The sequence below is a fragment of the Trachurus trachurus genome (assembly GCF_905171665.1).
Source record: "Trachurus trachurus genome assembly, chromosome: 10".
Lineage (NCBI taxonomy): Eukaryota > Metazoa > Chordata > Actinopteri > Carangiformes > Carangidae > Trachurus > Trachurus trachurus.
In genome coordinates, this window is record NC_139894.1 from 29415682 (window position 1) to 29438987 (window position 23306).

The 23306-nt window shown below is 40.7% G+C and overlaps 1 protein-coding gene across 3 annotated transcripts; it reads right to left on the reverse strand.

The window, feature by feature from the left end:
* Positions 1–9792: 9792 nt before the first annotated feature.
* irf2b (interferon regulatory factor 2b) lies at positions 9793–22106 on the reverse strand. 3 transcript variants are annotated; one of them, XM_083980561.1, is made up of 9 exons: positions 21869–22106; positions 20144–20236; positions 19962–20061; positions 19153–19329; positions 18979–19025; positions 17810–17930; positions 15850–16002; positions 14770–14807; positions 9793–14019 (listed from the first exon to the last, which is right to left on the reverse strand). In XM_083980561.1, exons 2-9 carry the CDS (start codon positions 20228–20230, stop codon positions 13750–13752), a joined length of 993 nt encoding a protein of 330 aa, XP_083836687.1. In that variant the 5' UTR covers positions 20231–20236; positions 21869–22106; the 3' UTR covers positions 9793–13749. The 3 variants fall into 3 exon arrangements, with proteins under 3 accessions (XP_083836687.1, XP_083836685.1, XP_083836686.1); XM_083980559.1 differs by having other exon boundaries at positions 9793–14022; XM_083980560.1 differs by lacking the exon at positions 21869–22106 and adding an exon at positions 21718–21835 and having other exon boundaries at positions 9793–14022.
* Positions 22107–23306: the final 1200 nt, after the last annotated feature.

Genomic DNA, 23306 nt, shown 5'->3' on the forward strand with positions numbered 1-23306 from the left:
CACTTTTGAGAAAAAATAAGATCCTATTTGGTGGTTGAGGTGATTAAATGTAAATAGGGTCACAAACAGAACACGTTTGACCAGTTGTAAATCATTACCACTTCCAAAAAACTATGTTTCCTCATTTTCAGGTGTGTCCTCTCAGAGAAGAGCTCAGGTTCATTTTTCAGAGTAAAAAATCCTGACTCTGTTTGAACTAGAGGCCAAAATGGTGAGAAAAAGATGTCTTTTTACTATAGTTTGGCGTTTGGACCATGCAGAAACTCCTGAGGGTGGAGGAAGGCAACGCTGGACACAACACAACAAACAGAGAAGCAAAGAAGCTCGATGGGTCTGACCACAACAGACGAGACGTGATGTTCATTTTTATTCTAATCTTAATTTCTGAACTTTTGTGTTTTCATCTTAATGTCTGACTTTTTTTTTATTATTGTTATTCGTTTTCTCTTTTCTCTCTTCCCTTGCTTTCTTTGTATCTTATTTCATAGGCTGTGGTTGCCAAGGTAACTGACATTAATTCATTCAGCCATCGATCCAGTGCTCTACTTATTATTATTTACCTCTACAGGCCTCGGTGTGTTTGCGTGTCCAAACCAAAGCTCACCTAGATTTCACTGTTTGGAGGTGAGTGTGTGCATGCTGGCTGTCGAGCTTCATTTTTATATTTAGTGTCAGGATTTTTTTCCCCCCCTCTTTTGTGTGTATGTTTGTTTTGGATCTGATATAAAAAAAAAAAAAAAAAACTTGGAGAAAGCAAGAGATGAAAACAAAGGAAAGAGTTGGAGACAGAATCTTCCGGACATGAACACACACATAATTGTGTACCCACACTTTGGCTCGAGTCACGCTATTTCACTGCACAGTGTACATACACAGAGTGATGCGATACACACAGAGAGTAAGGTCCCCCTCCTCTGCTTTCACTCTTCTCCTCTCACACACACACCTGACTTCATTATCTGCGCTCTGCGATCGGGATGTCAGCAGCAGGAACCATGGTAACAAGTCGAGAGAAGAGAGAGAGAGAGAGCTGAGACTGTTGAGATTCACAGCCACTTCACACCAACGCATCATTAATGTCATTTAACTCGCCCCTCGGTGACACTTTCTCCCTCTCCGTCTGTTTTTTTTTTCTCCCACTCCCCGGCTCTCCCCCTTTTTCTCCTCACCCTGCCTCTCCCTCTTTCTCCCCCTCCACCACTCCGCCCCCTCCTCCTCGTCCTGCACTTCACTTTTCTATCACCCATCTGTCTCACGCTGTCTCTCCCTCTGAGTCAGGTTTTCATACGGGGCTTCGCTGATGACTCACGGTACCTGGTCACTTCCCAATTTAAGTGTGTGTGTGTGTGTGTGTGTGTGTGTGTGTGTGTGTGTGTGTGTGTGTGTGTGTGTGTGTGTGTGTGTGTGTGTGTGTGTGTGTGTGTGCGCGCGCATTTGTGTAGCCCATGTGCATTTGTGTAGCCTATGCCAGGCCGTATCTTGCTGCCTCACTGGAAAACAGCTGCAGTGTGCAGCTGTACCTGAGTCACAGGGAAGGCTAATCACTGACAGTTAGTATTTTACTTTGTGCATGAATGGTCCAGGGCACCAGCTTCACTTCAACACATCAGTATTAGAAATAAGCAGCGCGAACACAGCCTCTCATTGGAAATGAATGTCCTTCCATTCAGCAAGTAAGTGAAATCTGTTATTTCCATATTTGATGCACTCAGCTGCATATCTGCAGAGATTCTGCACTTCCCTGATTGAATAACTTGGAATAACTTCTGGGTTGTGTTATTTTATACTGGGCTGAAACAGGAAGTGGCGCAAAGTGTGAGAACACAATTAATAAAATAGTCCTAAAGGTCCACATATGAATTCAGCATCGATTCACTCAAAATTTAGCAGAAAAGTAAGAAAACACAAATGTATTTTTCACACAAACAAATTCCTATGAAGTTAATGAATGTCATTGTTTTTCATTCAGATCTCTGTCCGTATCATCCAGCCAGTGGATACGTCTCTGTAGAAGACCACGGCACTTTGTGGGAGGGAAAGACATTAACTGAATGATGGAGTAACACTGCCATCTGCTGGTTACAATCCAAACAGCAGGTGTCAATCTACCAGTTTTGGGGCGGGATGGGCAGTGAAACTTTTTGTTGATATACCGTGGTGGCCAAAATTATTAGAACACTTGGCATATTTAAGAGGTTTCAGTTGTTTTTGTTGAAGTGGCCATAAATCATGATTATGCTCTATAAACCATCATTAGAAGATCTGGGAAATCTTTCTTCACTAAAAAACAAGCCAGGCCTTTTTCACTGTCAGTGTCACACAACCATGTTCCTTCACAGAAGTAGCCAATATGCACAAAGTCTGGACCTCAACCCCATCAGACAAATTTGGGGGCAAGTTGGAAAATAAACTGAAGGGAAAGCCTTTAGAAGGCATGATGGGATAACATTAGTGTTGAAGTTCTCAGGAAATATATTGACACTATGCCAGAGAACTGGCTACTGCTGCAAAAGGTGGGCATACCAAATATAAAAGTTAAAAGTGGATAAAAAAAAAAACAGTAGGACTTACTTCATCTGATTTTGCTCAGAGCAACCATCTACATATTTTTTCAACATCATGAAATGAAATCATGTTTTGGAGACAAAAAAAAGTCAGGTATTTTCAGATCTATTTTCAGTTAGCTGTTTTTATCATTTTGGCCACCATTTTTATTCTCTTGTTTGATTTTGTCAATAACCTTTATAGTTGTTAACAGATGTAACCTTTAGAAAATTAGACTGAGTAAAATCATCCAGACATACTGCTGTCACTCAGACATCAGCTTTGGGTAACACTGTATAAATACACTTAGTGCTTATTAATGATGAGTAAAACATTTTTAACTGTGTTTATAAACTACATACTATGAGTATTCATGTGTTATGAATGCTGATTTCAGTATTTATTAATGCTTAACTAGTGTGTATGTGTTACCCAGCTTTGACCTGAGGTGTGTGAGAAGGTGTGAATCTGGGAAAAGCAGATGCAGAGTCCACCTCGAGGATTAACTGTTATGCTGTAAAAAATTAAGAAACAACAAAGGAGGGCACTTTAGCTCAGTGGGTAGAGCAGGCTACAGTCCCCTCTGCAGCTGGCCCCAGTTCAAATCCCAAATCCAGTTTCTCCTCTCTCTGCCTCCCCATGTCCTGTCTCTCTCAACTATCCTATCAATTAAAGGCAAAAAAAAACAACAACAACAACAAAACAAATGCAATGTAATGTGGGACACATGACCTATCCAGAGTGTGTCCCCTCCTCAAGCCCCTCTGCAACCCTGCACATACAGTATAAGGAGTATTATAGACAATAATACCATCCACCTTACCAACACATGCCTGAATAATGGATGATAGAAGGAATGAAGAAGCAACAGGAGAAGGAAATAAAGATAGAAGTGACAACATACAAACACAGCATGAGTGTCTCTTTTGGCTCCCTCCCTTTAAGGCTTTAGCTACTCTCTCTTCATATTCAGATTAATCTATTCTCAACAATGAAGAAAACATAAAACCCGAACTGTGATGGATTTACAAAGACAGGAAAGTTTGAGGCTCTGTTTATATTCAGGCTGTGTCCACACTACTATACGATATATTTTGGCATCTCTTTCTGGTTTGGACTCACATCCTCACTACCCTGAAGTTTTCCAGCATAAAAAACGAGAAAACTGTTGGTTTGAAACCTCCAGGGTTGCGCTTTAGTCTGGGTGGTGGGGGAAAAACATTTGGAAACAATGAGAAGAAAGACCAAGATGTCTGTCCATGATTGGGTCGTACCAGCCTCAGCTACCTTGTGTTTAAAGCAGCATGGATAATGCATCATAAGCATTGCATTGCTTGATGTCTTCAGGTGCTTTGTTGCTGTAAGATGCTAATGTTCATTTTATCAACTTTAAAATGCTTTTACAACTTTGCAGGATAATGTGTTTGATGTGATAGCCTATAGTGTAATTTAAAGATTTACTTCCCTAGCAGGTGGCTGATAAGTCAAACATTTATCTGGAAGCTTCATAAAGCTAAGGTGACAATGTGGAAGCATGAAAAATGTTTTTGATTGCTGTGAATTATAATTCAGGGTCCCACTAGTAGGAACAGATCAACTAGTCACAGGCAGTGGACTGTTTATATTGTCCATACATCATCAGCAATGTGTCCAGCTTCTATCAGAGAGGTCTCATCAAATAAAACTGAGAGGAGACTCAAACAGAGAGAACTCAACACACTGGTTTCTGACAACTGTCGATTTTACATTTCAGAAGATTGAAATTTCTGCCAGTGTGGAGCTGCTACTACTTAATAGACTAAAAGCCTTTCCATAAGTACTATAAAAAATGCAACCGGCTTGGCCATAGGCTATACTAATAGTTGATGCAAGATTTCTCTGTAACAATCTTCTTTACCTTCTTTAGAGATCTGCATTGAATGTCAACCACTACAGCAGATCAATTCACAGTGAAATGTGTACAGCTTCAATAGATTCCTTAATCCACATCTGTACTTTTCCACTTTTTTTTTTTTTTTTTTTTTACTTCATTGTGAGTCATATTGCCTCTGACTGGTCAATAAAAAAAACCTCTAACAGACTCTCACATGGGACGTTTGATGGCAATGGAAAAAGGTTTAAAGATTCTTTTCAGTCATTCTGATGCAACTAACATCAGAAACATCTACTAATGCAGTTCTCAGAACAGCTCATCTTTCCCCCCACACACATTAACATTTCTCATTGGATTCGTACAAATCTTCCATTGTATCCTCACGCTTCAATACTCCGATGTTTTCTCGTTGATGCGTTCCACAGCTGGCTCTCACAACTCATGAACACATCTAAATCAATAAAATATTAACATCAAATGCCAAACACTTTTTTCCATTATTGTGACTTTTTTTTGTATACACTTTGTTCTAAATCTAAAGCTCTTCTGTCTTCCATTGTGTTTCAAAGTGACAGCACACTGATCTGCTGATATGTTCACAGAACAATGAACACCAGTAGACAGCAGTAAACACCAATGCAAAGTTGAAACAGAATATAGTTATTTCTCCCACATGTTACTGCTCTAACTCTAGTAGCCTACAGTTGAACAAGTAAACTTCCTTTCTACTATTTTTTGCACTTGTCAGTCAGGTTTTTATCAAAATATCAAAACATTTGGTGTCTGAGCTCTGGTGAAAAGGTTTAAAAGGTTTAAACTAGTGATTGACTGGTTTTGATTGTTTCATAAGTGTTTAGCAGGGGTGATACCATGTCATGAGAAATGCATGAGCTGCTCTGAGAACTGCACTAAGAGTTAGGTAAATAATGTTTCTGAATCGGATCAAAGGAAAAAGGGAAAAAAAAGAAAAAAAAACACGATAGTCCAATGGATTGATGAATGTTTTTTCCTCATTAACGTCAGATATTAAATCATCTCAGTGTGCCAGCACACATGTAAGTGTAAAATATCAGAGTCTCTGTGTCGTGCTTGACTTTTAAAAGCTCTTGTGAAACAGCGTGCCTTGCATCTCAGCCAGCGGGTTGATTGATGGACGAAGCCCACCACTGCCAGCGTTGGCAGGGTGAGTCCAGGAGGAAACATGTGTTTGTGCAGATGCAGCCTGTAGCCACATTCAGCCCGCAGGGCCGCGGCCAAGGAGGGAGGAGGGGGGGCTGCAGCTGCAACCTGGATAACACCACCAGCACATTCACTTGAATGACACACAAGTTAAACATTAAATCACCATCAGCATTTCACTTCCTTGTGATTGTGTCACACTGCGTTTTAGCATAGAAACAAAAGAAGAAAGGATCAGGTAAGAAATGTACCAACGCATCATTTTTTATTTTATTTTATTTTTATTTTTTTTGGGGAGGGGGTGCCTTTAATTGATAGGATAGTTGAATTAGACAGGACATGGGGAGGCAGAGAGAGGGGAAAAGATGTGCAGCAAAGGGCCACTGGTTTTGGGATCGAACTGGGGCCTGCTGGAGCGAGGACTGTATGGGGCGCCTGCTAATCCACTGAGTTTAACGTTGCCCCAACACGGCTCAATTCAATTCAATTCAATCCAATGTTTATTGTCATTGTTATGAGAACATGAGATAATGTTGGAGCATTCACAGCACTTCATAGTCATAAAGTACAACTGTTATATGCCCAAATAAATAGTGAATGTAAAAAAAAAGAAAAGCCAACACACTAGATATAGATATAAATCCTCAGGAGAAATAAAGTGCATTTTTGATGCTCCTACTGTTTTCCCTCCTAAGCAGGTGGAGCACCTGAGACTAACGAGGTAAGTAGTTGGGGGAGAAGTCCTTAAAAGGGCAGAGAGGAGTCAGGGTCTCACAGCACACATGAGTCCATGGGGCTTTGTCACAGGTTTTGTTTTGGTTAAAGATTCCACATGGCTTAGTGTGTGGAGACTTTTCTTGTTAGTGTGAATGCTGAATTGTTCTTCTGTTCGGCCATTTTCTTTATACTTATTCCGAGTTCTTCTTCCCTTTTTTGGTCTCTAACTAGTCCTTCATACTTTGTGCTATTTCGACAATTCATACATCAAATCGTGCAGCTTTTTCTGGACATTATCAGAATGACTTTTCTCTTCTCAAATATTCATACTTTTTGCAATATTCAACTATTTCAGATTTTTTTGGGCCCATAGAGAATGCATTGGAACAGTCTTCAAACTCTTCAAATCTTCTTACTTCTTTCAGCCTCTTAAAGCTTCAGCATACTTTCTGCTAGAGACTTCATTCAAATTCTGATCTGTAGACAAACTTCTAATGTATTCAACCTGTGTACAACTTTTTCATATCTTGTACCGTTTTTGAGATAAATCCTTTAAAAGCACATGAGGATTTCTGACAAATTTCACACTTTTCAATGAGTGTGTATGGCGTTGGGTCAGAGTGGGTGACATCGTAGAGTGCAGGAGATCCAAAAAAGCGACTAGAACTTTTCTTCTGAAACTGCCAGCAAAGCTACAAATGACACTCTACACTCGTGATTTTGGAAACAGTTTGTAGCCACACTTGTCTTCTGTCTCACAATGCCGTCAAAAATGCACAGAGACTCAGATAATAATTCAAAATATTTTTAAAATGCAGCCTGGGTGCTCTCTCTCTGCCATTTACCCCAATGCAATTTTTTTCACAGCAGAGTAGAAGTAGCTCAACTTTGTAATTCACTGGAATGGGCATTATACTTTGTTTGATTTCATCAAAAAAATAGTCACAAGTCACAAAAAGTCCTCTATTTACTTGTTGTGGCTCATTTCTAGTCTTTTTTTAAGCATCATTGAAAAATCTCACGTTCATCAAAGTCTCAACCTCTCTTCTTTACATCTCTGTCTGTAGTCCAGTGGGTAAGGTGGCTGCTTGTCAACCCCAAGGTCACTGGTTCGAATCATCAATTGGTTACAGGTGTTCGTTAAGAGACTCATTAATTGCTAGTGCCACCGTCTGCAGCACATCATCACATTACAATCAATGACAACATGATTGTATGTGTGTCATGTCACATCATTGCTTGACTTTTGATTCCAACTATACAGCTGTCATTGGTCTTTGATTCTGGTATAAAGCTCATTGTAACTCAGGTCCTCTGTGGCCATGTGGTTAGTGTGTCAGGTTACCACTCATGAAGTTGTGGATTCAATTCCTGCCTTAGACATGTTTCTTGTATGTCATTCCGCATGTCTTTGTCAATTTATTCTGCTAATTCAGCATGGTTCAGCAATGGCTTTCAGCATTCACATGCATTTTCCATTAGGAAATGCTGTTTCTAGTTTTAGTTTGTTATTTTAGTTTGGACTGGAGGATTCTGGTGGTCTAGTTTCTGGTCTGGATTTTGATTTGTATTGGGGGGGGTTCTAGAAGTTAATTTATCAATAATAATATAAAAACATCTTAATTTACCTTAAAAACTTCTGTGTTGCACCCTTTTATGTTGCGACCTCCACCTGAGTTAAAGTTGAGCATTTGTGCTAAGTTACATTGATGTTTAATGCAGCAATGTTGAATAATGTGCATTGTCCTAATTCAATAAATAAAAAAATCCGAAGGGGTTAAATGAGCCTTTGCTTGTAATGGGAGGCCGTAGCGCTCATCAACAAAGAGCACACTGGACCTATTGAACTCCTGAACAAGACCTGAGATGATAAGTGTTGTGAGAAATGCACTAACTGCTTAGAGGACTGCATTATGTGTTGTGTGAATGATGGTTCTGATGTGTGAATTGTATCATTTTGAGAAAAATGTAACTGGAGAGGATCAGTTGTGTCTGCTGACTCATCGCACAGTCGGTGACCATGGCAAATAATTGCCAGGGTGCTCTTCCAATCAGTGGTCATCACTGTGATGTAATTAATAGTGACAAACAAAACCCAGCAGTCTGCAGACCACTGGAGCTGATGACAAACGTTAATGAACTTGAGTGCAATAAAAGGTAAAAGGTACCACTTCATGAAACCACCTTTGTCAACACACAACAAAGGGACATTATTATGTTTTAATATAATATATAGCTATATCATGATGTTTTTTTTATGCATTTTATGTAACACCACACTGACTAAGCTAATGGCAAAATGTTATGACCTTGTAATAATGATGACCCAAACATATTGCATGATTAGAAGAGCAAGTATTCATACATATATTTTGTGCATATGCCATTTAAAAGGGAACTTTTACTTTTGCACAGGCATTTTAAATGATCAGCATTAGGGTTTAGATGACTAAAACCAAAAACTTTAATCTTAATTTTAAAAAGCCATTGCAGTATTCATACAGATTGCAATTGCAATGTTCCAGTAGGATTAAATAAAGTGGTTGAAGGACAGGAACATTCTTAAAACATTTCACCAGGCGCTTGTTTCAAAGTTTGAACATAAAAAGTAGCACAACACAGATTTTCAGCACACAACACTCAAGTCTCCCTGTCAAATGTTAACCAATGTAGTTCTGCTTTTGAACACTAGGTGGTAGCAATGAGCAGTCGCTGCAGAACTGACTGGAGGATGAAAACTACATTCATAATTAAGAGTGAGAATTAAAATATGGTCAAGTCATTTCATTTCTTTTGTCTCTTGCAATATCTGAAAAGCTGTTACAGAGAACAGAAGTGTTTTGAGTTGGCTTGTTATTCTTTGTGGTTCCGAACGTGAGGAGGCATGGAAACAAAGAGTATTGTAATAGAGAGCAAAATAGTACATAAACCATACTAAGGACAGACTGTTTACCATGACTAATGGCATGCGGTTAGCAGTTGTCAAGGCAACTGGCCAGCCATCCACTGAGGCCTCGGAGACAAACAGGAAGTAGAGTGAGAACTGAGAACAGCAACTGAAACTGAAACAGCAGTTAGTGCTCTGGTTAAACTGAATGAGCTGTATGAGTGTGTGTGACTGAAACAAAGACACATCTGCTCTGACAAGAGGCAAAACCACACACACAATATATTTTCCACTTGTCACACATTGAGCTACATGTTGTGGTGCAGTCAGTGCAAGTACTAACTCACAGGCCTCAGCACCAAGTGTGATTCTACCTCAGATCTGAGCACTAACACAATGAGCAGATTTTCCCTCCAGTGAGGGACAAACTGCACGTACTCAACACGAAGGACTTTGTTTTTACTGGACATTTTTATCTGAGAGTCTCATGAGCCATAAAAGCGTACTCTGAACTTTGAGTATACAAGATAAACTCTGGGCCGTCTCACTTTCTACACGTCATAAAGCACATCAAAACACCTCGGCATAAATACAAAACAGTCTTTATTCAGATTTACATGTTGATTCACATGTAGCTTTCATACGAACAGTGGTGACACAACGCAATTACTTAGTTACAGTTAGTTAACTTCTCTGCTCTGAGGCAATTAGCTGAGCAATTACCTATTTGTTTTACTGTTTTTGTTTTTCCTTTGAGCTGAATGGTCTTTATTGTACTTTATGGTGTGTGCTAAAAGTAAGAGTGAGCTACACCTCAGTTTAAAACAACAGTGATTCAGTGGCTCTAAATCACATAAGGCAAAAAGCAAGATAGAAAGATCAACCAACCACACGATAAATAAAAATTACAACCCACTTTCATTCTTGACTTTGGCTGTAATGACATCCCTTTTATAGACAAAACAATGCAAAAGAAAAAAAAAAAGGCTCCAGGTATAAGTGCACTTTAATTGTTCCACGATAACGTCTTTATAAATTCCATGGTAAGGCTTGTCGAGGCTGGAGAGTCTGAACGTTTCATTATCAGGTCAGATCATTTACAACTTCAACTGAGCTCAGGTCAACACATGCTTCAGTTATTAGAAAACACGAAATTAAGATTTCACACATTTTGCACAGCTACAAAGGCCTTAAATATTGACCACGCTGTTTACATGCGATGTGACTCGTACAGCAATTTGGCACATGTCACTTCTGATTTGGTCGCTACAATAACATGCTTGCAGAAATCCCAATTGTTGATTTTTCTTTTTTTCCTTTTTTTTTTAAAAACAAAAACATTGAAGCAGCATGGTGATTCGCGTTCGCTTTAAATATTGCCCGTGTATCGAGTAGTTATTTCCACAGTGGGCTAGTATGAAGTGACACCACAGAGAAGTAGAGTAATTATGCCATCACTCCATATGTGATGGGAGTTTCTAATACAATGAAGAAACATTGATAAAGTGACGCCTCTTTACGCAACTGCTGTCAAGTAAACCCAAAAACCCTTTGATTCAATGAGAACCTTAAATAATTTCATCACGATAGTAATGTGCATCCAGTGTTAGAATCTCGAGGGGTTTTGGTTCGAGAACATGGCAGATTCCTATTTGTCCTCCTGTTTTCCCACATGAACTGGTAGAGCTGTTCCCACTGGAACTCTGCTTGAAAGCAGGCCGGGAATGAAGTCCGCACTTTTAGCCTGCCGGCAGCTAACACGCAAGTAGCTATCACTGTAGTTCAAACTACAAAGGCAAGGAGACTGATAAATCACATTATATCAGTACATCACATCTTTTTTACATAACACTGAAACCACTGAGCGTGCTCCTATGAGGGCTCAAGTTTATCACTTTGTGTGTATATGGGTATTTCATGGGAGGAAAAAAACAACAAAATCTGTATCTCTGTACAAATAATAATTTAAAAAACGATCTCTCTATGTTTTGAGACAGAGAATTAGTAGATAACGTTATAACGTTATGAGGACACTAGATTTTTTTTGCCAGGGAGAAGAGGTGAAAGGAAGACTGTGGTGAAAACAGAGGAAAGACTTGTGCTGCAACATCTGCGCTCTCAGGTCAGCTGGGAGATGGGAAGATTTGGACTAGGGAGACTAGACCGTAAAAAAACAAGTGTGTATTTAAAAACATCAGCGCTCGCTGAGCCTCCGGTGATGACACAGCCTTATGTTATGAATCCCAACCCTGCACACCTCCCTACTCCTCCTCCTGTTATCAAACCAAGATATTTACTTCTCCTTCCTCCAACATGATGCTTTTAACTGAAATATTCAAACTTGGGAGAAAACTGTTTCTTTTAAACAGTTGTCCAAGAAAGTACAATAGTGAATGGTAATGACTCCGTCTCATTCCACGTACAACCGACCAACAATTCCAGTAGCTACTTGCGTGTGTTACCAGCGGACTAAAGGCATGGATAGTTAATATCCCGCCACACATTATCAAAAGGCACACATCTTCAGTAAGGCTCCCCCACAAACAAACACACACACAGTCACACCTTCATTCACACCAGTGCTGTCCATAAGGTGCAGAAGCGGCTTGCAGGCATACATACGTCTCAGCTATGTACATTATTAACACCAGGAAGCAGGAGAGAGGAGCAGAAATGAATACATGGTTCACAGTCTTGTCAGTCTGTCTGTCAGCCAGTCTGTCAGTTCATTTGTCTCTGTCAGCGGGTACATTGTCCTGAGGTCTCCAGACAGACAGATATAGATATACACACACACACACAAACATATATGCCTGCTCTCCACCGTGGAGCGAATCGTGGCTCCGTAATGATTGTCATTCTTTATCTAGATAGCAACGTGCCTGTGTTTGGAACTCGCCGCTAGTTGAGCAGGTTTTGCCAACACGTCAGACGTCATTTCCCCATGACACTGTGCACTTGCTGCTTTGTTATGAACACAGGTTGTGTGTTCCTCGAAGAAGTCTTTGTTCCATCCATGTGTCCAGGTAAAAGCATTTTCTACAATCTTTCGTGCAAACACCGTTGAGCTGACACTTTTTTCAGAAATGAGCGAATTGTTTTCCCCCCTGTGTTGCTAGAATATGAAACTTAAAGGGGTAGTTCAACATTTTGGCAAATTGGCCCATTGCCATAATCCCTATAGTCTTAGGAGGAGGTTTGTTACCTTTAATTGTCAGTGCAAGCTATTTTTAGAATGGTGGAGCAGAGCCGCAAGCTGCTTTCTTGGTTTCCCTCATCAAACTCATCAAATACACAATCCAACAACTCCAAAATGCTCTGGTGGACAAGTTGTGACCTGCACATTCACCACGCTATGAGATAATAACGCAACGTTACGAGACAGAGTTGTTTTCGAGGCAAATTCATAAAAAAAACGCTGATGCGTGTTCCTGTCGGGGGCGGTTTTTCAGCAAGCAGTCTCTGCATTTGCCTCTAAAACAACACTGTCCGTTATCATCTCATAGTGTGGTGAATATGCAGGTCACAACTTGTCCACCAGAGTGTTTTGGAGTTGTTGGATTGTGTATTTGATGAGTTTGATGAGGGAAACCAAGAAATCCCAGTAGCCACCGTAGCATAGCTCTGAGCAGCTCGCGGCTCTGCTCCGCCGTTCTAAAAACAGTTTGCACTGACAATTAAAGGTAACGAACCTACTCCTAAAACTATAGAGATTATGGCAATGGGCCAATATGCCAAAAATATTGAACTATCCCTTTAAAACACAAGAGGATAGCTGTGTCTGAATCAAACAATGCAAGTTTTTCTAACTACTTATTTGTAAGTAATTCAAAAGGATACGTAGCCAAATCAGTTAGTTTTAGGACATGTCTCTTCCCTTGGTTAACTAGTGGGCGTTGAGGCCGACTGGAGACAACCAGCTTAAAAACAAAAGGCAGTGAATGAATAATGAGGAGGGTTTTTTTTTTTAAATCTGGCTTCAGGTAGGCAGTGCTGACTCATTTAAAAATGTATTCCTCTACGGGTTGTGCAGTAAGGGAAACATTGCGGTATTAAAATTTGATAATAAAAAGTGGGGGAATTTCACTCATTCGTTGGAGTGTATGCTACAGTGTTTGCAAATAGTCAGCAGGAAAAGTTCACTACCGGCGACACATGGATGATCCAGGTGTGTGGAGGGCCGGATACGGCCCCAAACATGTGGACGTAAGTTTGTCCAGCTGTTCCTAACTTTGTAAGCACAAACTGTCACAGACATGGGAAGATGAGGAAGTTTACATCACAGACCCAAACAGATGTAGATGCAGCAAGTTAAAATCTAGGCATCTTTGCTCACCAATTATTGGCCGAAGTGTTTTTTTTTTTTTATCCAATTAAAAGGAAAAAGGAGGGGGATTCATGGCCCTGGCACAAAGCTACGATAAAATCACATATTTGGAAGTTTGGCCTTTGAGGCACCATGCGGCCCTGATGGAAAAAAAACAAAACAACATTCTCTGTCATTCCTACGGCGCGAGGGGCGGTGATGAGAACTCCCTCATCTTGGGGGTCAGGAGGTGGTGACATCTGAGGTTTTCATGATGACGCTCCGGCGCATCTCGTGCGTGTGGCTGGCCGCCGAGGACGCGAGAGAGTTCTGGGTGTAGGCCGGCGCCCAGCCGTCGCTGTGGTAGCTGATGAGCGGCGCCGGGTCTCGCGTGCTGGTGACCCTGAAGTTGGGTTTGTTCGCCGTGACGAAGGTGTCCATGCCCGGGAGAGAGCACGTGGGAACCCTGAGAACTGTTGTGCTGTAGTCCCGCCTCCAGACCATGCCGACACTCTGCTGTCCGGCAGGAACAATTAAAAAAGAAAAAAAGAAAAAAAGGATCAGGAAGAGGAAGGTGGTATAACTATGTGTTGAGATAAATATAATACACAAAAGGCTGTGGGTCATTTCTGACACGTGTTTGTGGTGAAACTGTGGCGATTACTCTGAAAATACAACACAAACTGCAATGATCTTATGGCCCAGTCACCGTCTCTCTGACCCAGTCATCATATTTAAACATGATATATGTGTCAAGCTGCTGCACTGAAATACAAACATGTATAGTCCTGCACAAAACCACATGTTTTACTGCCAATTATTAGTCACAGTAAAAGTTTCAATGTTACTACATAGTTCTGTACACGTACCACTGATAAAAGGTAGAGTGAAGTGTGTGTGTGTGTGTGTGTGTGTGTGTGTGTGTGTGTGTGTGTGTGTGTGTGTGTGTGTGTGTGTGTGTGTGTGTGTGTGTGTGTGTGTGTGTACGCTGTGGGTACAATGTACTACAAAGGCCAACCTCAAATCAAACTGTTAATGTTTGACAGCCTCGGTTCCTGACAAGGCCCTCCCTTTTCTCAGTCTCTCTCAACATTACAGGAAGGAACACACATACACACACACACATATGAACACACACCCCGTTTCAGCAGTAGGGTTGAAGCAGGTAAAAACCTGTTTATCTGAAGATCAGAGTGGTTAATAATTCTTTCACTGCTTTCGTCTTTGTGTTTGTGAGGAGTGTAATACAAATAGGATCCTCACCTCTTTGTTATCTTCCGTGTCACTGTCCGTGTCACTGCCTGTAGATATTAAAACACGGAAACAATTCATGAAACTGTAAGGAAATGATAACGGGTATCAGAGAGAGAAAGAAAAGTAGAAGCAAACAAAAACAAGGAGGAAGAAGGAATGATTATAATTTGAATCTGAGCGATTGAGAAGGATAAACAACAGGGCAGATGTACGGAGAGGAGGAAGCAGAGATGGAATGATTACAGCTGCAAAATAAAAAAAAAGAGCCAGCTCTGCCTGAATGACTGGTTGGCAGAGGAGAGGACGGATGAATACACAAAGAGAGGCGAGATGAACAGATCTCAGAGTGCTGATGAAGCCAGGAACTCGTACAAACCATAAAAGCCTTCAAGTACTGACAATGTAACCTTTAGACAAAGTATTTAACCATCAGCGTGTTTAGTTTCAGGTGAGCCGAACAGTTCTGGATCCATTTAACAGGACGATCGCTTCATTATTTGTCAGGGGGGGAAAAGGCAATGTTTTTATCTCCCATGTAGTGATAAAAATTTTACATTTTCACCAGGGGCTTTTATTTAAACGTAGGAAATGTGCTTTTCCAGCCACTAGTTAAAAAAAACAGTCCGATAAAAACTGTTTTCAGCCACAATAAACTTGTGTTTCACCTCCACTGTGGCTTTTTCTTCACATTCAGCCGTTTTGCCCACAGTTTTCCCCACTTAAGATACAATCTGGTGACAGTGATATAGGAGAGGCTTTACTTCAGTTGAATTACACAATGGTGGGTGATGTAATGACCTGATAGCAGCAGTTCATCGGGTCACCATCTGAACCACATTTTTTTTCTTTTTTGTGGGTTATTCAAAATTAACATTAACAAATACAAACAGTTGCAGCCATGAACAACAAACAAGTGCCATGAACCGCTGCTTTGTGAACAGTAACCGCTCTGTTTTAATGTAGCTGTGGTCAAAACTGTGGTTCTGAAGAACGACTTGGTCCTGCGTAACTAACCCATTTATGCCCGTGGTGGTGACAAAATGTGGTAGAGTTTGATGGGTGTGTGCGTGTGTGTGTGAGATATCTCACCGCCACATGAAGACACCGGAGAGATTTGGAGTGGGTACGAGTGGGAGGAGCCAACTGTCTGCTCTTCATTCTCTGTGGTTACTTCAATTGTCTGACAGACGAATGGCAGCTGCTCGCTCATGATCACGTGCTCTTCTACCGAGCTGTGGACGGCTGTGGACAGACAAACGGTACGAGGGTTAATAATACAAACACACACATAACACTGTTTCAGTCAATTGTGTGGAAGGGTGGGTGCATGCAGTCACGCTCATCATTTACCGATATCCACCGTTTCAAAATAACGAGTTGTTGAACTTTCTTCTTCCTATACCTGTTTAGTCTTAAAGGGATAGTTCAACATTTTGGCAAATTGGCCCATTGCCATAATCCCTACAGTCATGGCAGTAGGTTCGTTACCTTTAATTGTCGGTGCAAGCTATTTTTAGAACGGCGGAGCAGAGCCGTGAGCTGCTCAGAGCTACGCTACCCTCAAAAACAACTCCGTCTTGTAACGTTGCGTTATTATCTCATAGCGTGGTGAATGTGCAGGTCACAACTTGTCCACCAGAGTGTTTTGTAGTTGTTGGATTGTGTATTTGATGAGTTTGATGAAGGAAACCAAGAAATCCCATTAGCCTCCGTAGCGTAGCTCTGAGCAGCTCACGGCTCCGCTCCGCCATTCTAAAAATAGCTTGCACTGACAATTAAAGGTAACGAACCTACTGCTATGACTATAGCGATTACGGCAATGGGCCAATTTGCCAAAATTTTGAACTATTCCTTTAAAGGTTAAGACATTTCTCGATTTAATAATACATAACAAATAACTTTAGAAATTGTATCTCATCTTGGGTTATGAAATCCTAAATAATAAAAAATCTAAGTGTGTTTGTCAGTTTCAGCGGGTCGGTGTCTCCACAGCTGCTGTTAGCTTCCTGACCTGACCGCGGGATCGTGGACCGACCGACGTCTGCTACTAATTTGTCATCGACGTACAAAACGTAATTACAGCCTGCCGTGACTCTCCCAGTGGCTAAGATCCACCTGTTGACAATCGGCCGGTTAAAAGAGCTGTGATATGGATGAAACGAGTTAGCATCGGGGTGGAAAGTGTTGAGTAACAGTTACTTTAAAGTTAGGAGCTTGTGTGGTAAAGTTTTACTATCTTTAAGATTTGGTAGGAACGTTTACTTGGGGACTATTCATATATAATGGCTTTCTTCCTAAATCCGATCATTAACCCCAATTACCAAACAGTTACGATAGGATCTGCCACTTTCATGTCATTATGGTCTTATGTCCCACAGGGAACCGGATTAAATAAATTAGGTAGTGTGCACGCTCTTCTCAAAAAAAAAAAAGCAGTTGGACATGCTGTGCCCTCTTGTTATTTTGTGTTTTTGTAGAAAACTGTACACAGATACACATAATAGTCGAGACGAAACCACACGGAGCAGGGGAAGATTTACCTAATGAACAAAATGAGTGTTCCTGCTCGTTCGCCACTGCTTTTATCTGCTGCGCTGCACACGGATGGAACACAATTCCTGAATGATCTGAAATGTTGCCCTAAACACTTTAAAAACCATGTCCATTTGGCTGTACTTTAACTCCATTGTCCCACCACTTTACTGTACGCGCACAATAACTGTATTTATAATCTTTTGTTGTGTATTTTTATTTGATTTCACTGTATAAAGCTATCTAATGTAATCCAATCTTAAACCAAGCTATTTCTCTTGTAGCAATGTTTAGAAATGTTGCTCTGGTGCATTCATTAATGCGATGTAAAGCGCTTTGACTTGGTCCTTGTGGTTGAAAGGAGCCATGCAAATCATTTTCTCATCCCTCGTCTTGTCTTTGTGTCTCATATCCAAGCAGAAAAAGAAGCAAACCAAAAACCATAACCGGAGATCAAATCACAGACAAAACAACTGCATGGTTGTAATAAAAAAAAAGAAAACCCTTGGCGCAGTACCTGAGGCGCTGTCCGTCACTGTTAGCTCCATTGTTTCCTGCTTGACCGCTTCCTGTTTCATCAATTCCTGTTTAGAATAGTCGATCGGTCCAGAGGACGGAGACGGAGACGGAGACGCTGCCTAATGGAGAGAAAGGCAAAGAGATGGATAATTATGGGAGATTGATATGGTCAACATGTACTTTTTGGTATCCAAGCAGCAGTCTTTTTCATTTGAATGTGATTTGAACTGTGCACAGCGGCACTGCATACAGAGCAGGAAGAATCTATGTTCATTTAAACATCGAGTATCCTCAGTATCACACTGTAAATTCATTACACTGTAATTGTGATAATGAGAAACTCCAGTAAGACAGCTGGGGTGGAGTGACCCAGTGCACAAACATTAGCACAATTTATTGTCAGTGGCTCTGCTGCTCATGTATTTAACCATAAAAACATACTTGGAAGTGGGATTTATAAACAGTTTATTCCAAGTAAGAGCCGGATACACCCAGATATCTGCAGCATTCCAGGCATGTGGACACATAAACTGTAGTGACCAGAAGACACTAGCTTTTAAACCAGCTCAACATGTGTTTACTTCTGAGCACCTCGTACAACACAACTGACTCTGATTATTTTGATTCTTTAAATAAACTACTTTTGGAAAGTTATGTCAAAAGGAAACGTCTAACAGGTCAGTGCTTAAGTATATTTTAGATGATATATTTTTAGAATTCAGTGTATTTTCTATTCCTTTCACAAGTTGAACTAGCAGCTACTTTTCTTTACCAGACCAAACGCAGGAGAAGAACTCTGTTACTGTTTCTTTTGTCTGGCAAACTTCACTCTGATGTGTGAGCCGGAGCTGGAGCTGATTGTTCATGTTGGACATTCTGGTCATTTGCCAGTTCATGGGTGAGTAAGACTTCCAGAAACCGTTCGCTCTGCTTTGGAACAAAGGCAACAATTTTCGGTAAATACTTCTATGATGCCCTAATGTCACTGAACGAGCCAGCAGGCCGAGCAGCACAAGATCAATTATACAGCCTGTGTAACATATTTAATGCATTTTAAAGGGTCAGGGTGAGTGCGGACACACTTAATACAGAGATTTGGTGGATTTGGTCACTATCCTGCCAGTGATGTATCTCTTGTGTATGAGAGCATTTTAGGTGTTTATCTACCTCTTTATTTCCCTTGGACCTCCCCTCTTTGTCTGTCTTCTTCTTTTCTAAACAGACATACACACAGAGAGAAACACAGTTCACATGTTGGTTTAAAAGCCACACTATTATCTTGTGAATGCAGGTGCGTTACTTTTCAAGAGAGGAGAGGTGAGGAAGAGGAGCAGAACTCACCTTTCTTCAAACTGCGCTCCGTGGAAGAGAGCATCTTATAAACTCTGAAGGCGTTAGTTCCCTTTTTGGTGCTTTTATCCTTCACTTCCTCGATGTCTGGAAGGCTGTTCATGGCACAGCGGAAATTAGCTTTCCACGTCTTGGGATCTGGACGGTCGACGCCTAGCTGGAATTTACCTACAAACGCAGCAAATCACAGAAGATTGATAAATGAGTTCAAATATTGGAGCAGATCGTGTGCACTAAGTGTTGTTATGATTGCTGCAGACTATTACTACCATCGAGCTGAGGATTAGACAGAAAAATTAAAAGTATGCATTTATGTTCTGTGCATGTGACACATGACACTTTGTTTTAAAAAAAGTTAACATGTTTAATTTCTTTAAAAGCTTTAGTTCTGCACAATCAGTAAATTTTTTGGTTTTCAAAAGAAGCGTGTGCTTTTCTCAGACACTTTAGATAGAAAACTGAAAATAAAATAATATTACCTACTACCAGTATCTGTTTCAATAAATGTACTGTATATCATCAATTCTTAGTTCAATCTCCTCATTGATTTTTTTTAATTCAACATGTGATTTCCAACTCAGCCTGTCTGCGTTTCCTCTGAGAGGCGCTTCACAGAAAGCTTCCTGTGGCCTAACAGAAAGGGACGATCTTCGCAACATGATTTCTTACGTACGAATGTGATGAAAATCGAAAGTGTTTTTCTTTTTTTTGAAAGAGAACTGCTGTGGTGTCTGAAAAAAAAAAAAAAAAAGCCACTGAAAAGCAGAAGCAGTGGGTGGACAGTTAAATCTGTGTCTTACCAGTGTGTATGGCCCATCTCATGAAGAGCGGAGCGTCTTTCTCCAGGTCCCAGCCGTGGCGCGCTGCGTGCATCCACGGGATCTGGAAGATCCTCTTTTCCTGGGAACATTTACATTTTGTTAACTCTTGAGTTACGGTATCAGCAGGTGTTGAGTCTGTATGTGCATGAGTGAACACTTACTTGGTTAACCCATTTAAGTCCTGGTATCTGACAGGAGTTGATTTGCTCTTCCAGCCACGGCCTCATCCTCATTCTCTCTACTGGCATTCTGGCCTTTAAACACACAGGGTAATGTACAGTCAGAAGGAGAAGATATGGATGTATGCTGACTGCAGTGGGGTTTTTAATAAGCTATTAAACCTTTTTCCATTGAGTATGCTATCACCATAGATAGAGGGAACAATACAAAACATAATAGCACATGATCTACTCTGCCAACCAGTGTGAGAAGAACTATTCTGATTATTTGTTTTTCATAGAAACAACCGAGCTTTGTGAACAAAACAAAGGAAAATGTTAATATGATCTTGTCTGTGGTTGTAAAGATAAAAACTCCTGCACAGGTTCACTGTCCAACTTGCGCTGTAAAGCCTGCGTCTTATTATATACCGCTCTCCAATAAAATTGAGCAATCTCATGTCTGTAATTGCAGTCATGTAGCCCCCCTCCTGTCCACCACCTCACACTGCATTTCAAAATACCTATATAAAAAAAAGGGCCAAAAAGGAGATAATCTGAATGCATGTTTATTTAAAAACATTGAGAGAAAACTTCCCCCACCCCACCCACAGCGGGGTGGGTGATGTTTGCCTGCCAGTGTGCCAACAAACCGTCTCCTGACGTGACAGCGGAGCTCCCTAACAGGTCAAACAGGGTGACATGGCACTACATCAAATACAAATTCTTATCCCCATTTATGAGCCTAACACTGGGAAGGGTGGAAACGTACAGTTTAACACTCCAAGACACTGAGAGTGTGAATTACAGTGACTAACTTCAATCTAAAAGAAACATTTGTTTGTTGTTACGCCTGTGTGATCTGTTAGGGTTTACATTAAAAAAATACTAGTTATACCAGTAACTCTAGATTCAGACCAAAGCAGCTTAAGGTGACATTCACTTGCCTTGGATTTCAGTGAGTAACCTGCTTTAGTATTAATAATAATTAAAAAAAAAAAACATAATAATAATAGTAAATAAAATTTAAAAAAAAAACAATTTCAGTATGTCCTATTAACTAGTGCTGAAAATGATATTATATAAGTGTTTTGACATTTCTTTCAAACTAAACACTCTCTGTGCTGCATAAACTTAATTGCATGGATGTTATAGACATCTATGAGACATATCAATCAACACAGGACTTATCAGGACTTCCAAACACTGAAAACTACACGATCAGGATCCACAGCTGCTAGTCTCCTCGGATTATCAAATACAGACAGCTAAAGCTACTAAACTTGTGTAAATACAACAACAACAACAACTAACGTTAGCTAGACATTACTTGTAAACAGACATTAACAACAACCAGCTTCTGGCTCGTGTTAGCTATATAGCCTACAGTATATTCGCTAAATGTCAGTGACAGATTTGTGTTGCGTTCAGAGTTTGATTTAGTAACAGGGGGTCAGCTCAAAAGTTAACAGTCGTGTGTATGTGTGTGTGTGTGTGTGTGTGTGTCTGTCTGCTGTCTGCTGGCGGCGTGCTGGTCCAAAAACAAACCGAGCCAAAAGTGAAAATAAATACCATACCGAGCCAACAAAACGCGGAGAAGAAAAACTACAGTCCCACTTTCACTTGCACAGCGAGCTAGGGATCCGTCATGTCGTCCTGCAGGAAGTCTGTGCGCTACACGGTCCCAGTCGGTCGGCGGCGTTAATATGCGGAAATAAAAAATGTTACCTGTTTTTAGTTTGGACGGCCTGTAAGCTTCGCGGTCCTGCTGCCGGAGCGACGAGCTCAGCCCGAGTTGGACAAGTGCGTTTATTTGTGGTGGTTTTCAAGTAGTAAAACAAAAGTGAGTCCGTCGTTTATTTCTGTTTCTGTGTCGAGACCGAAAGCAAAACAACAACGGTCTGCCTCGGGAAGTGGGGGCTCGCTCTGGAAATCCCCCTCCTAGCTCTCGTGCTCTCGCTCTCGAGCGGCGTCGCGGAAGTCTCTTGGCCGCGTGCGCGCTCTCCAGATAAACAGGCACGCGAAGAGGGCTCACTCCGATATTTATTTTTTTTCCCCCTCCCTCCCGTTTTGTTATCGCCACGAAAGTCAAGCACATGCGATTATGTTTAGGCTATTACATCGATTATTCACCACCAGGCATAGTGCACATTATCATTGTCATACGCACATTCAATATATTTGTAATATAAAATAGGCCATATTATGTGATAATATTATTTTAAACACAGAATAAAAGAATAAGAAAACAAAACAAACAACAGTAAATGTCACACGTTACAATCCCCTATGTTAATTCCAATATATAGGCTACTATAATAGGTTATCAAAATAGCAATAGTATGATAAACAGACACAGGTATGTAGTACACACATATATGTAGCCTATAATAGCCTATCAAATATAACAGTTGCCAAAAAGGCTGCTTTTAATTTGTAGCCTAGTCCTTGAGCAGACAGTCACTCTGGTCAGAACATAACATTGAAATTAAATCACCTTGTGTATCTGTAGCTGCGATATTATAGGGGTAATAGAACCAACACATTCAAAAAAAAGTGTCATTATAACTATGCATATTTATAGCCCACTAGGGACGATAAACAATGTGATCCTGCAGCTTTGGCTTAGTAGCCTATATTATTGTATCATTTTTGTGTCATCTAGAGTTGTTTGTTTTGTGACTTGGCTTCTGTGGCAACACAATTCCCAGTTGCGACCAATAAATAATCCCTGAACTGAGTGGGGCAGAGTGCAGTTTCCCTGTCTGTTTTTTTTTATTATTAAGCTATTTCCCCTTCACCATCAACCGTGTCCACGCTGATGAAACACTGATTGTGACATGCCGCATTTACAAATCTAAAATGTCGTGGCCAACTATTACAAATGCCTCACAGTAACTCCAGAGTCTGAACTCCAGAGTCTGAGCTGCGATGTTGACGCCAGGTTTGGGATCGTGTGTTGCAAGATACATAGAAGATCTTTGAGCTGTATTTCATTTTCACTTCCTCTACACAGTACACCCGTTTCTGTACGACTGATGCTGGAATCGAAACCAGAAACTTCAAGCACCCGTGTGAGAGACAGATGCAGCACCCACCTGCAGATACATAGAAAACTGCAGATTTTCACTTTATTTTCCCACACTGAATGCATGTCCAAAAGTGA

What these genes read in the sequence shown, in the direction of transcription:
- irf2b (XM_083980559.1), bottom strand. Translation starts at nt 20,230, where the DNA reads ATGCCAGTAGAGAGAATGAGGATGAGGCCGTGGCTGGAAGAGCAAATC. An exon ending in GGTCCAAGGGAAATAAAGAG is followed by an intron (nt 17,931 to 18,978) that starts GTAGATAAACAC and finishes TCTCTCCATTAG; the next exon opens with GCAGCGTCTCCGTCTCCGTC. An exon ending in TCCGGTGTCTTCATGTGGCG is followed by an intron (nt 14,808 to 15,849) that starts GTGAGATATCTC and finishes TAATATCTACAG; the next exon opens with GCAGTGACACGGACAGTGAC.